The 14,475-nt window shown below is 39.1% G+C and overlaps 1 protein-coding gene across 1 annotated transcript in view; it reads left to right on the forward strand.

Annotated features, from left to right (window-relative positions):
- Positions 1 to 14,475, forward strand: part of PRDM5 (PR domain containing 5) — a 232,940-nt gene that overhangs the window by 14,797 nt on the left and 203,668 nt on the right. Inside the window, exon 2 of the mRNA XM_011952701.1 lies at positions 2,330 to 2,413. Within this exon, the coding sequence (XP_011808091.1) occupies positions 2,330 to 2,413 (84 nt within the window). The remainder of the gene's footprint in view (positions 1 to 2,329; positions 2,414 to 14,475) is intronic.

Genomic DNA, 14,475 nt, shown 5'->3' on the forward strand with positions numbered 1-14,475 from the left:
CTGCTATAAAGACACATACACACGTATATTCATTGCGGCACTATTCACAATAGCAAAGACTTGAAATCAACCCAAATGTTCATCAGTGACAGACTGGATCAAGCTTTAAGTCCTTTAATAATCTTCCTAGGCCTGCATCCAAGGAGGCTTCCCCCCAACCCCCCAACTCCCCGATCCCATTGCATTTATTTGAGTTTCTATTCTTTCCTCTTTAGTCCTCTAAACACTACTGAATTGATAGATTCAGTTTTTCCCCCTCCAAATTTGTACTGCAAAGAGGAATTGATTGGTTTGGATAGATCAGTTACTTTGAAAAAAGTGTGTACTTAGATTATTATTATTTTCTATAATAGTTGATAAAGGCTAAATACATGACAGAGTGGACTGAAAATTGAACCACATTCGTTTATATTTAACCCTCACATTTATTACAAAAAACTCACATTTTTTGGTCTGTTTTCTAGATTGGCTTTAACATAAGCTCACAGTTTCTTCAATTCAGTACTGAATGTATTGAGTGTGTACATTGGGCAATTGCATGGCCCAGGTCATTGCTAAATTGTAGTCAATGGAAAGCTGAGGAGGTGGCACCAGGCAGCCTCAGCAGTGGATCACGCAGCTGTCTGTCAGGGTTTTGAGTGTTGGCTTGGTGAAGTGGATGGTGCCTGGGCACTCCACTCAGAATAAACCATTGGTTCCTGATACTATGTCTAATCATTGCCACCTGATTGACCTTAATCAAGCAAACTATTTCAACTCTGAGGCCCAATTTTCTTAGTTGTTAAATGGGGAAACTCCCACATAGGTTTGTTTGGAATGTGGCACATGGTAGTTCAGTAAGTGTTAACTTTTCTCCCCTGTTCTTGTGGAGCTTTTCCTACCTGCCATCAAATCCTGGTTAGGTCCCGTCTGGAGGAGAGAAGTGATTACTTTGTAAAGAAAGCCTCTTTGGGGCTGTTGTGTTTGAGTGTGATGTTGAATACCCATTTCAGCATGAGGGGACTAGTGAGGCATGAGAGGATTGCAGAGCAGGCTTCTAGCTTCTCTAAAATTGGCTATCTAACCTTTGTGTTAGTGTCTCTAATGTTATGAATAGTCAACAGTCTCCCTGTTTCTTTGCTATGCCTGTGTTCAAATTACTTGCAATTATAGTCTTGATTTGAGCAATCTCTGTGGGTATTTTCTGCCCCTAAGTTAACATTAAAGAAATGGTCTTCCTGGCTCTGCCAGTGTTTATGGCTTCTCAGGACCTCTTTCTTCATCTGTAAAAGGAGGGGGCTGGGTTAACTATTAATATTTGTAATTCCTTTAAGTGTTAAAATTTTACTATTCTCAGGAGTTGGGTGTTCTGTTGTTCATTAAGTAATTTATATCTTTGAAACATTGCCTTGTCCAACATTGTCCAACATTATCTTTTCTCCTTACAATGTTCATCAAAAGAGATTTTGTTGGTTTTTTTCTTTCATCACCTCCATGTGAAGGGTAGGATTCTGCTGAAAAATAGTCATAGGCAGGTTTAGAAGCACGAGTGGCTCTGTGTCTCCTCTGCACACATTTCAATAAAACGTCTGGTTGGACAAATTCAACTCATTCCCAATGTCTCTGCAGTCCCTGCTTTGGTCACTTTAGAGAGAAAAGAGTGCTACTTGCTCATTGAACATGTCCTTAAAAGTTCCTTTAGGGTAGATTGAAGGACAGCCCATTTCCAGGTTCTGATTTTAACAGAGACCAGAATTTTGTATCTCAAACTAATAACATTGGTGTTTCTCGTGCAGGTGGGCTTCAAAGCACGTGCTTCAAGAAAGCCTGGTTTAAAGTGTGCCCATTTGCCTGTTTGAAAGATTGGCAGGCAAATTTAAAGTTTATTTATGAACACTTTTCCTCTGAGAATGGCAAACCCACTTCTTTCTTGTCCAGAATGTGGATGAATTTATGATTTTTATGGAAACCAGTTGATTTTCTGCCTGGTGGGCTTGTCTCTCAAGTCAGACAAAACTCAGTGCTTTTTTCAGCATCGCTTGCCGGAGGCTATGAAGAGGATTGAAACATATGAAATACAATGTCCAATACCTCGTCAGAATTTGAAAGTAAATGATGTAACCCTTTTATGTTGGTTCCTATGTTGTGGATTTAGCGTTTTAGGCTAAAAACAGATTAAGTTGGATTGTAAATAAACATTTTGTGTTGGATACATTAGTTAATATTTTAAAAGCGTCTCTTCTTTGGGCATGAAGATTTGCAGAAAAACATTCCAGAAGAAAAAAATAGTTCATTTTAGTATGTTGATTTATTGTACTAATCCTTGTTCAATATAATCATTGCTACTCAGGGTGAAAAGTTTGGACCCTTTGCTGGAGAGAAGAGAATGCCTGAAGACTTGGATGAAAATATGGATTACAGGTTGATGTGGGAGGTGAGGATATGACTGTTATTTTAATGTTAAAAATATATTTCTTTTGTACCATTTTATGCATTTTTAAGGCTACATTAATTGATATTGATTCCAGTTAAGTATTTAAGTATTGAAATGTTTTAGGTTTTTTTTTTTTTGAGATAGAGATTTGCTCTTGTTGCCCAGGCTGGAGTGCAATGGTACAATCTCGGCTCACAGCAACCTCTGCCCCCCAGGTTCAAGCGATTCTCCTGCCTCAGTCTCCTGAGTAGCTGGGATTACAGGCACATGCAAACACGTCTGGCTAATTTTGTATTTTTAGTCGAGACGAGGTTTTGCCACATTGGCCAGGCTGGTCTTGAACTTCTGACCTCAGGTGATCTACCTGCCTTGGCCTCCCAAAGTGCTATGATTACAGGTGTGAGCCACTGTGCCCAGTCGAAATGTTTTAGTTTTTAAAGAAAGTTTAGCTTTTTTTTCTTTTCTTTTTTTTAAGAAAAAGTGAACTGTTGAAATATTTTACTAGACAGTTCTTTTAGAGATCTGAAGTTCCTCACTGAAAAATAAGTTTTTCAGGTATAGTGATGTTTGAATTTCAAAATAAGTGTGCCCTGAATTTAGAACTTGACTTCTGTAAATAAGATTATACTTAATTTTTTTAATTTAGTGGTTGAAGTTCTAATTGTATAGAAACAAATCTCAGTTTCATGTTGTAATAAAGGCCCACCTTAAAATGTACCTTACCTTTAAAAATACATAGTTAAGGAGCTGTAACACTGGAGACAGTCTTTTGCAGTCTAAAGTTTCGCTTAGGCAGAGATCTGAATATACCAGTATATATCTGCATGTTATGAGAATTTTCATCCTAGTTTATGCCAATTATATTCGTTGCTATTCTTTTCTAGATATTAGAAAAAGGACCCAAGGTATCAAAATAGGAAAGCAGCGGTGTGGACTGTTGAAACAAAAATTTGGAAAATGCAGTCCTAGGAATTATGTATTCATGTATTACTTAATGACAGGGATTCATTCTAAGAAATGCATCATCAAATGAACATCGTAGAGCATATTTGTACAAGCCTGGATGGTATAGCCTACTGTATTCCTAAGCTATATGGTATAGCCTATTGCTCCTGGACTATAAGCCTGTACAGCATGTTACTGTACTGAATAATGGAGGCAGTTGGAAGACAGTGGCAAGCATTTATGGATCCAACATATCTAAGCAAGCCAGGCACAGTGGCTTGTGCCTAATTCCAGCTACTCAGGAGGCTAAGGCAGAAGGATTGCTTGAGGCCAGGGGTTGGAGCCCAGCCTGAGCGACATAGCAACCCAATCTCTAAAAAAAATATAAAAAATTATCTGGGCCTTTTGGTACATGCCTGTAGTCCCAGCTACTCAGGAGGTTGAGGTGGGAGGATTGCCTGAGCCCAGGAGTTCAAGGCTGCAATGAACTATGATCATGTCATTGCACTCCAGCCTAGGCAACAGAAGGAGACCCCTTCTCTAACAAATGAAATTGAAAAAGATCTAAATACAGAAAAAGTACAATAAAAATAATGTATTATAATCATATGAGACCACCATTGTATATACAGTCTGCTGTTGACTGAAACATTGCATTGTGACACAAGGCTATTTGATAGTTTCTATGAGGAGGGTAAGAGCTGAGATACATGTAGGAGGTAGAGATTACACAGTAAGAAAAGGTTGGAAAACTGGAGTAAGGAACTACACATAGAGAGTCTCTCTGTGCTTGTATCAGTAAGGGTCTTCAGAGAAATAGAACCAAGGAGATTGTGTATATGTTTGTTTATTATTAGGTATTATCTTATGTTATTGTGGTAGTAGCAAGTCTGAAATCTGTAGGGCAGGTCCTCAGGCTGGAACTTCAGGCAGAAAGATGATGCTGCGGTCTTGAGGCAGAATTTCTTCTCCAGGATACCTTTGTTTTTGCTCTTAAGGGGTGTGACTAAATGGATCAGGGCCACACACATTATGGAGGGTGATCTCCTTTACTTACAGTAAACTGATTGTAGGTGTTAACCGCATCTACAAAATACCTTTACTCCTATATCAGTGTTTGATTAAATCAAAATACCTTTACTCCTATATCAGTGTTTGATTGTTAGATGTTAACCGCATCTACAAAATACCTTTACTCCTATATCAGCATTTGATTAAATAATTGGGTACTATAGCCTATTCAAGTTGACACATAAAACTATCAGTGTGTTATCTGTAAGCAAAGTGCATTTTAAAGCATCACCCGTATTGTTGAAACTGCTGGGGGTAGGGAGTGGAGGTGACTGGGAAAGGATTCTGAAAGGTTTCTTCAGTACAAGTGATAGAAAATGGAAATTAATAATATAGTCCTCACTGTAATTTAAGTGGGAAATGTTATTGATATTGCCTGAATTTAGCCTGCTGTTTTGTTTACTGTTATGAACTTAAACATCTTAATGGCTTTCACTATTTTTCTATAAGGTCTTAATTTTCTCAGCAGTTAATTCTTTTACTATGAAGGTTTTTCAGAAACCAAAATTTATGTGACCAAAAAAACCTGACAACTTAGTAAGTCATAAAATGATAAAAATAATACATTTTTAACAGGTTTTTTTTCTTTTTTAAAAATTTTATTTGTATACATTTAAGGGGTATAAATTCAATTTTTAACATGTTATTAATGGTTTTTGATACTTGTTATCTGAAAATTTTAGTGTGATGATCACATTAATGTTTTGTGTAGCTATGAGGTATCGTTAAACAGATAATTTTTATTTTAAAAGGAAGACTTGCATATAAAACAGAATCATTTTTATACTATTGTATAGTTGATAGTTCCGCAGTACATCATCTAGTTTTGTGTTATCTATTCCTGTGGTTCTTTAATGTCTTTGCATTATTATTTTGTTTTCACACTAGTTGTCTCCAGCTCTCTCACTCTGCTACCCAAGGAGCTATTGATTTTATACATTTTTATGCTCAGGTAATGGTACACTCACATGATTGCCATTCTCTATTTCATTTTACTTCACCCTTTATGTCTGTGTTTTGAACATGTAATGTTTGTACTTGTTATACAATTCAGAAGGTAGAAAAGGGTATTGATGAAAAGTCTCTGTTCCCTTCCAGCCTGGTTTTTTCACCTGAGACCTTTTGATACATTTAACCCCTTAGTTCATATACCTTCCCCCTCCCCTTCTGGTTCTTTTTCCTCTTGGTCTCATCTTCATTTTGGATTGTCAGCCATTGTATTAGTCTGTTCTCATGCTGCTAATAAAGACATACCTGAGACTGAGTAATTTATAAAGGAAAGAGTTTTTTTTTTTGTTCTTTTTTTTGAGAAGGAGTCTCCCTCTGTCACCTAGGCTGGAGTGCAGTGGTGCGATCTTGGCTCACTGCAACCTCCATCTCCTGGGTTCAAGAGGTTCTCCTGCCTCAGCCTCCCAAGTAGCTGGGATTGCAGGTGCATGCCACCACACCCAGCTAATTTTTAGTAGAGACAGGGTTCTACCATGTTGGCCAGACTGGTCTTGAATTCCAGACCTGAAGTGATCTGCTGGCCTCGGCCTCCCAAAGTTCTAGGATTACAGGTGTGAGTCAGCATGCCCAGCCAGGAAAGAGGTTTAATGGTCTCACAGTTCCACGTGGCTGGGACGGCCTCACAATCATGATGGAAGGCAAAGGAGAAGCAGAGGCATGTTTTACGTGGTGGTAGTCAAGAGAGTTTGTGCAGGAGACTCCCGTTTATAAAACCATCACATCTCGTAAGACTTATTCACTACCACGATAACAGTATTGGGTAAACCGCCCCAATGATTTTATTATCTCCACCTGGCCCTGCCATTTACATGTGGGGATTATTACAGTTGATGGTGAGATTTGGGTGGGGACACAGAGGAAAACCATATCAGCCATTCCCTGCTCTGCCTAGTTGTGCAGCTGGGCAGGGGAAGGGACGGATTCTGTGGTAGGTCTTCTAGAGGGAAAATTTAAAGAACAACACCTTTAGAATTGCGGAGTTTTTGCTTGCTATCTTTAATCTTATCTCTTATTATGTTGAGTGAGCAAGCTGCTTCCAAACCCTGACTTATACTATTGAAAGTCCTTTTTTATAATTGTTATTATTATTTTAGCTTTGGAGGTGCTAGGATTCAGAAAGAGCAAGATACAGGAGAATAACTGGTTCTATTACTGGTCCTATGTCTGCCCCTTGTGGAACTGTTTGAGTCTTTTCAAAGGGAGATAATGAGCCTTCCCTCCTCTGGTGAGTAAATTTAAATTGGTTCTGGGAGTCATTTCTGCTATGCCCCATAGCTACGTTGCTAACCACAATGAAGCTCTCAAATGAATAATCCTTCTCAAGCCAATAGTTACATATGTTGTGGTTATGGAACATGAACCAGAACCTGGTGGTAGTGTCTGGAAAATGATGACAGGTGAGAGACCATGTGACATAACTCTTTCTCGGTTTATACCTCTGTTCTGCTTAAGATGCCAATGGTTCTGGTGGACAAGGCCAAGAGCCCCTGGGGAGCCATTTCATATCAAAGAACTTGGAGGTACCAGTCAGGATTGAGCCTCCCGGTAGGTGTGAGCCTCTGTGAGCTTGGGACAGTATATAAAGGGACCTTAGGATCATGGGGAGCACTGATAGTGTCTGCTGCCGCCTCTCCCTCTTTGTCCAAAGGTGTAGCTTAGAGCTTACTGATGCCCACTGCTTCAGAGCGCTCACTAGTACCTCAGTTACTTTCTGTATTGGCCATCAGGATTTGAGCGAGGTCTCTGAATAGACTGAGTATTGTGGGTCTTTAATCTTTCTTGATCACCTCTGATTTTTACTTTTCTTTTAAAATTAAGTGCTTAAACAGAAGAACTCTGGATTTCCCAGGCCTCAGGCTTATTACAAAACTTGAGGTTAGGAACCAGTGTTTGACTGTAAATGCTTCCGTTTGACAATTTGGTGGAATGTACCCAGTTTTCTGCATTGTATTCCATTCTTATCTTAATTAGAAGTCTTTCTGTCTACTTTTTGCCAGGTGGTTTGGAGCTTGAGATACATTTCCTTCAATTCTCTACTAATTCAGACTCACTCTATGACCTATGACCTATGTTCTACTTGCTAAACTCTCAATAATTCTTTGTTTTTACATCTCCAAGACATCCTCTTTCTGTAATATGTTCTCAGATATTTCAAATCACAATTCAAATATGTTTTCTCCAGGCACTGGCTCTGTGCGTCCAGCATATAACTTTAAGTTTTGGCACCTGTGGAATGCAGGACAGTTTGTGCATTTTCCTTGCTACCTGTTCTGACTATTATTTAGTTGTTCTAAAGTGACTACTGGTGAATCCAATAACTGCTGGAATCCTCCAAACAGCTCTGCTCTGTTGGCTCTGGGTCTTTCTTTCCATTTGCAAAGTGATTCTCTGGGATTGCTTGCAATAGGTTTTGTGTGGAAACTGGCCTGATAAGTTCTCAGAAACTTGGTGTTGTCCTGTATTTCCAGTGAAGTCATTCATTCTTGAACTGTACATCTGCTCTGAGATCACAAGGTCTCTGCCTCATTCTCTTTTTCCTCTCACTCATGCTGAGTCTGCATTTGCCTCTTAGTCTTTGAACATTTCTGTGGATGCAGTGGATGTTCAGTGGTGTGATCTGATGCAGGTGGAGTCATATGCCATGCCACAGTTCAGTATACTGGGTGGTCCCTCTGGAAAGACAGCTCTTACTATGTGCAGAATCCTAAAGAACCGGATACAAACTACAATTTCAAGTAAAATATCTTAATTCTGGGTGGCATTTTCATAGGAAAAAGTTAAGCCTCTTTTACTTAAATACATTATGTCATCCATAACTTATGCTAAAAAGGCATTTATCTCAACACAAGGAACATTAGGACAAAATCAAAACAAATAGAGGTTAAACTTTGCTTTTTAAAAAGGCCTGTGGCCTCGTAAGGGTTCCAGATGTAACACAATGTGGGATACACAGAGCACTGTGAGACCCATGTACTTCACCTGCACCAGCCTGACTTAATGGCATTTAAAAAGCTTTGTGTGTATTTATTTTCCTACATCTATCTCCTGGATCATTCATGAGAAAACTCTTATGTTTTACATCTGACGTTAGTGTATTACCAGGGTAATTAGTCATCACAACCTACTAGATAATTGCATATTACAAAATCCAGAGTATCAAATTATCATGATTTTATTTATTTTTGTGGGCAGTTTCTGATTTTGTGGACTTGGTAAATAACATGTTTTCAAAATATAGCCATCATGGTGGGAAGAGGGTGAGGAATAAAAGACTGTGTATTGGGTACAGTCTATACCGCTTGGTTGGCAGGTACACTAACATCTTAGAATTCACCACTGTAGAATTCATCCATGTAACCAAAAACCACTTGTACCCCCAAAGCTACTGAAATAAAAACAAAAAACTTAAACATTTAAAAAAGGGTGGAGGCTTGTATATAATCTGTCACTTATTTATTTAAATACATGAGGACATATATAAAAATGCTTGATGTACCTAAAATATAAGTGAAGGGGTAACAATAGCTGTCTCTAAGGAAAAGGAATGGGTGACAAGAAATAGAGGAGAGAGGGAGACTTTTTTATTACTATATAATCATTTTACCTTTAAATTTTTATTGTGTATGGGCATTACCTGTTGTGTTAAACTTTTTTTAAGCAATAAACCCCCCCAAACTCCACAAAATATTGCAATTAAAAGACATCATCAGAAGATTTGCAGCTGTTTTTGTATGATTGTGAATCTCTTACAGTTATAACAAATTATTATTTCAAAATAAGTGTACATGCCAGATGAGTTGGGGCTCCTTCTGTTATTGATGGGGTTTAAGACATCCATTTATCAGTTAAAACATACATGGATTGTTTTTGGAAACTTCTTTTCCAACCCTTGACTCCCCTCTTCACTTACACACTGGTGATGGTCTCTACAGAATAGATAATAACCTCTCTTTGTCGTTGGTTATTAATTTGAACCAATGAAGAACAGATAGGAGCCAGATGAAGATAAAATATCTACTTTATTAATGAGCATGTGTAATATTATGAAATCTATATTTGGTCCTCATCTACTTCCTTGACTTTTAACTCCTAACATCCTTGGAATCCCTAGAGTATAAGAGTGTTTTTTATATGCTAATGAGATGACTGGAGGCTGGAGTCCCCTGGATACCCTCCAGGATGGGACCGTTTGCCAGGGGAAACAACCAGGTGATGAGAGGGTTGGAACTTTCAGCTCCCTGGGTCCCCCTCACCTCTAGGGAGAGAAGAGTGGCTGAAGGTTGGGTTGATATATTAGTGACTAATATCAGTCATACCTAGTAATGAAGCTTCCATAAAAACCCAAAAGAACTGTGTTCTGAGGGTTTCCAGATAACTGAACACATGGAGATTTCTGGAGGGTGGTGCACCTGGAGAGGGCATGGAAGCTTTGCGTCCCTTCTTTTATAGCTATGTATCTCTTCTATACCTATGCCTTTTTCTCTATCTATGCATCTCTCCCATCTGGCTGTACACCTGTATCCTTTGGAATATCCTTTAGTAATATACCTGTAAACATAAATGAAGTTTTCTCCTGAATACTTTTAGCCCCTCTAGCAAATCAATTGAACCTGCGGAGAGTGTCGTGGGAACTCCAGTCTATAGCAAGTTGGTTAAAAGTTTCAGAGGCCTGGACTTGCCACTGCCTAGTGCAGGACAGTCTTATGGGACTGAGCCTTCAACCTGTGGGATGTGGCATTATCTCTAGATAGATAATATCAGGATTGAATTAAATTAGAGGACACCCAGCTGGTGTGGTACTGAATAATCTGAATAATCCACCAAAGAATTGCTTGCTTGGTGTGTGATGGGGGAAACCCCACCACATTTGGTAGTAGAAGTGTTCTGAGTTGATTGTGTTGTGAGAATAAAGTAGGAGATACTGACTTTGTTGTTTTCCTATCCCTACAGCATGCAATAATTTTCTAAGTACCTAGCTCCAGAAAAGCTGGATTGGTGACTAGGAGCCTAGGCCAGAATGGGGACTACATGCCTGGCTTCTTAAATCTTGAAGTGTGTACCAACTGTGGCAGAAATTGAGTCAGCAAAGTAGATTCTGAATCTATTGCCAATCAGCTGTGTGACGAATTGTGGCCTAACTCAGACTCACTTTGCAGCATCATTGGAATGGAAGATAACAGAGAGCATAGGAGAGAGACAGGTCTCCAGCCTGTGTAGAAGGCACACCCTGAGTCAGCTGGTACGTCTGCTTACTATAGAGCAGGGGGCTGGGCACAGGAAATTCTGGTCCCCGCTTTTTTTCTGAGGTATGGTAACCAAAGTAAGTATCAGACCCAATGGCTATCAGGGTCTCAGTAATCAGCTGAAGAGAGGGAACCATGAAGGAAACCCAAAGTATATTTATTCCAATTTATTTCTCTCATGGAGGAGGAAATAAGGAAATATGAAAAAGGGGAATAAGGATTCTTTATGAGAACACACAGAATTATGTTCTTCTCATTTCTCATATAGAAAAAATGATGTGCTCATTTGGAATTCTTAACAAAACAAAAATAGGCATGGTGAGTGATACGGGATGGAAAGAGGAGGGCTATCAGACAGTCAGACAGTCTCTAGTATGATTGCTACCCCTAGGATGCCATAGAGCCCTTGTTCTTCTGGGGCCTATGTTTTAGTAGCAAAGATAGAATTAAAACATGCCTAATAAGTAATATAGTGAAAGGTAGTGATATATGGTATAAAGAAAATAAAATAGGGCAAGAAAACTTCTGTCTGATACGAACTTGAACACATCAATATTACTGCTGATAGCAACTCCAAAAGACAGGTTAAATATAAAAATAATTGGTTTAATGCCTTCAAGGGGTGTTAAAGCAAGGAGTCCTAGAGCGACTAATGCTCCAGCGAGGTGATAATTTTGGAGAGATAAACTGATAATCTGCAGTTTGTTTTCTCTTGGGGAAGTGGTCAGACTTTGCTGATTCTGGGTGTAGGCAAGAGGCTGAAAATCTGAGCTCAGCCTGTGTAGAGGGTTACTCTTTGAGGACACAGAAATAGGTAGAGCTTCTGGAAATCTTGTCGTGTTAAGCAACAATATTGGAGACCCAAAGGTACTAAAAAATGTTGCTGTCTCCTTCTTAAGACATTTGCAGAATTACGAAGCTGCATGGCAGAGTACTATAAAGTTAAGCCACATGCTTCTGAAAAGCAAGGTGTTCTGTGGTCTCGTCTTGCTGAGGAGAGGCTTTCAGTGCATGCCATACTTTTGAACTGGAAGCACCGTAGGGCTGTGGGTAGGAATATAGTACACTGAAACAGACTGAGCCTTGCCACAACTGAAGCCCCGCTGTGAATCACCTCGCTCCCTAATTCATTTAAGGTGAACAGTTTCTGCACTGCCTGATAGAAAACAGGGTAAATCTACTCCAGAGAAATATAATACCTGGATCCTCTAAACTTTCAAATATATAATATCCAGCATTTTATAAAAAATGACTAGACATGAAGAGATAGGACCGTATCACTAAAAATGATAAAAGCTGGACAATGGAAACTGACTTAAGGATGATTCAAATATTGATTGGAGTTGGCAGATGAGGACTTTGTAATAACCATGACTGTTATACTCTAGCATATGGAACAAAAGATGAGACAAAAAGAGGAAGAGATGGAGAATTTTACTAAAAATTTGAAATGTATAAATGGCAAATTTATACATTTAGAGCAAATTCATATTTTAGAGCAGAGAACTCAGTGTGTGAATTACATAGTAGGTATGACAAAGCAAAAGACAGAATGAATGAAGAGGAAAAGAAGTCAGTAGAAAATATTAAAAATGAGTTAAACAGAGACTAAATCGATATGTGAGACAGTGAAACTATCTAATATATCTGTAATGTTAGGACCTTTTAGCTTAGCAGGAGAGGAGGTAGAAAATGGGACAGAAGCAATTTTGATGAGGTAATGGGTAAGAATTTTCCAGGACTTTTAAAAAACATTATCTGATGAATTGAGGAAGCTGTATGAGCCTCAAGCAGTGTCAGTAGAAAGATGGTTACACCTACAGATATCTTAGTAAAACTACTTAAAACCAAGACAATCCTAAAAGCAGCTAGAAAAAAAGGAGACATTAAAAAAGCAACAGTAAGAGTGACAGTTGATTTTTAACAGAAAAATTAAAAGGTAGTAGACAACTGAAAATATTTTTAAGGTGTAAAAAGAAAATAGCTGTCAATCTAGAATGCTTTACCCAGCAAAAATATCATTAATAAAATGACCTAGTTCTTCCCATCTCTTCCAAACGTGACCTAGTTCTTCCAGTTACTTCTATGTGACTATGTGACTGGTTCTTTGGATTTGTCAAAGAATTAGCTTTAGTTTAAGGCTAAGGCTAACAGCTTAGCCTTAAATGTAAGTGTTCATTCATTCTTCAAATGAGAGTACTAAGACTACCTCCAGATCTTACCCAGAGGTAAACTTTGCTACTTTGGATTTACTGAAAAGAGGAAAAAAAAACCCAAAAAACTACGGTGGCTCACGCCTGTAATCCCAGCACTTTGGGAGGCCGAGACGGGCGGATCACGAGGTCAGGAGATCGAGACCATCCTGGCTAATACGGTGAAACCCTGTCTCTACTAAAAATACAAAAATTAGCTGGGCATGGTGACGGGTGCCTGTAATCCCAGCTACACGGGAAGCTGAGGCAGGAGAATGGTGTGAACCCAGGAGGTGGAGGTTGCAATGAGCTGAGATCGCACCACTGCACTCCAGCCTGGGTGACAGAGTGAGACTCCATCTCAAAAAAAAAAAAAAAAAAAAAAAAGAAAAGGCCAGGCACGGTGGCTCAAGCCTGTAATCTCAGCACTTTGGGAGGCCGAGACGGGCGGATCACGAGGTCAGGAGACCGAGACCATCCTGGCTAACACAGTGAAACCCCATCTCTACTAAAAAATACAAAAAAACTAGCCGGGTGTGGTGGCGGGCACCTGTAGTCCCAGCTACTCGGGAGGCTGAGGCAGGAGAATGATGTAAACCCGGGAGGTGGAGCTTGCAGTGAGCTGAGATCTGGCCATTGCACTCCAGCCTGGGCCACAGAGCGAGACTTCGTCTCAAAAAAAAAAAAAAATTATATATATATATATGAAATATTTAAGCACAGGGATGTTGCACAAATTGAAATAGACAGACTTTACAAACAAGCCAGTGAGGAAATTTCCAAAGTAGAACAAAAATGTAACAAACTTCACACTATTTAAAAGAGGTCACAATTGATCTCCTGAATTTCAAATGTAGAGGTAATGTTAATCAACTATGTGCAAGTGGCTTCCCTGCTTGAGATATGAATGAAGAGATGCTGTGCTATCTCTTTAGAATGAAAGTGACAGAACTTAAAGATATTAAATAATCTTATAGATTTTTATTTTGCTGAGAAACCTTATTTTAAAATAAAGTTCCTTGCAACAAATTTCCTCTCAAGTAGAGTGGTGGCCCATCTTCAGTGCTGACTAAAGTTAAATGGGAATCTGAGAAGGACTTGATTAAATGATCATGTCAGAAGTAAAATAAAGCTGTCTGGAAGAGGAAGCATGAAAAATCTCAGGCCTTCTTCACCTGATTCACCAATGATTCTGATGCAGGTGCAGGTGAATTAAGAGAGCTCATCAAAGATGCTGTTTGGGACTAGGCATGGTGGCTCATGCAAATAATTGCAGCAGTTTGAGAGGCTGAGGTGGGGGGACAGCTTGAAGCCATAATTTCTTTATTTTTTGTAGAGACAGTGTCTTGCCACAAAGCAAGATTTTTATTTTGCTGAAAAGCCTGATTTTAAAATAAAATTCTCACCAACAGATTTCATCTCAAGTAGTCTGGTGGCCCATCTTTAATGTTGACTGAAGTTAAATGGGACTCAGGGAAGAGATTGCAACAAAGCAAGACCCTGTCTCTACAAAAAATAAAGAAATTAGCCGGGCATGGTGGTACATGACTGTTGTCCTAGCTACTAATGAGGTTGACATGAGAGGATTGTTTGAGTCAAGAAG

This window comes from Colobus angolensis, unplaced genomic scaffold (assembly GCF_000951035.1).
Source record: "Colobus angolensis palliatus isolate OR3802 unplaced genomic scaffold, Cang.pa_1.0 Scaffold345, whole genome shotgun sequence".
Classification (NCBI taxonomy): domain Eukaryota; kingdom Metazoa; phylum Chordata; class Mammalia; order Primates; family Cercopithecidae; genus Colobus; species Colobus angolensis.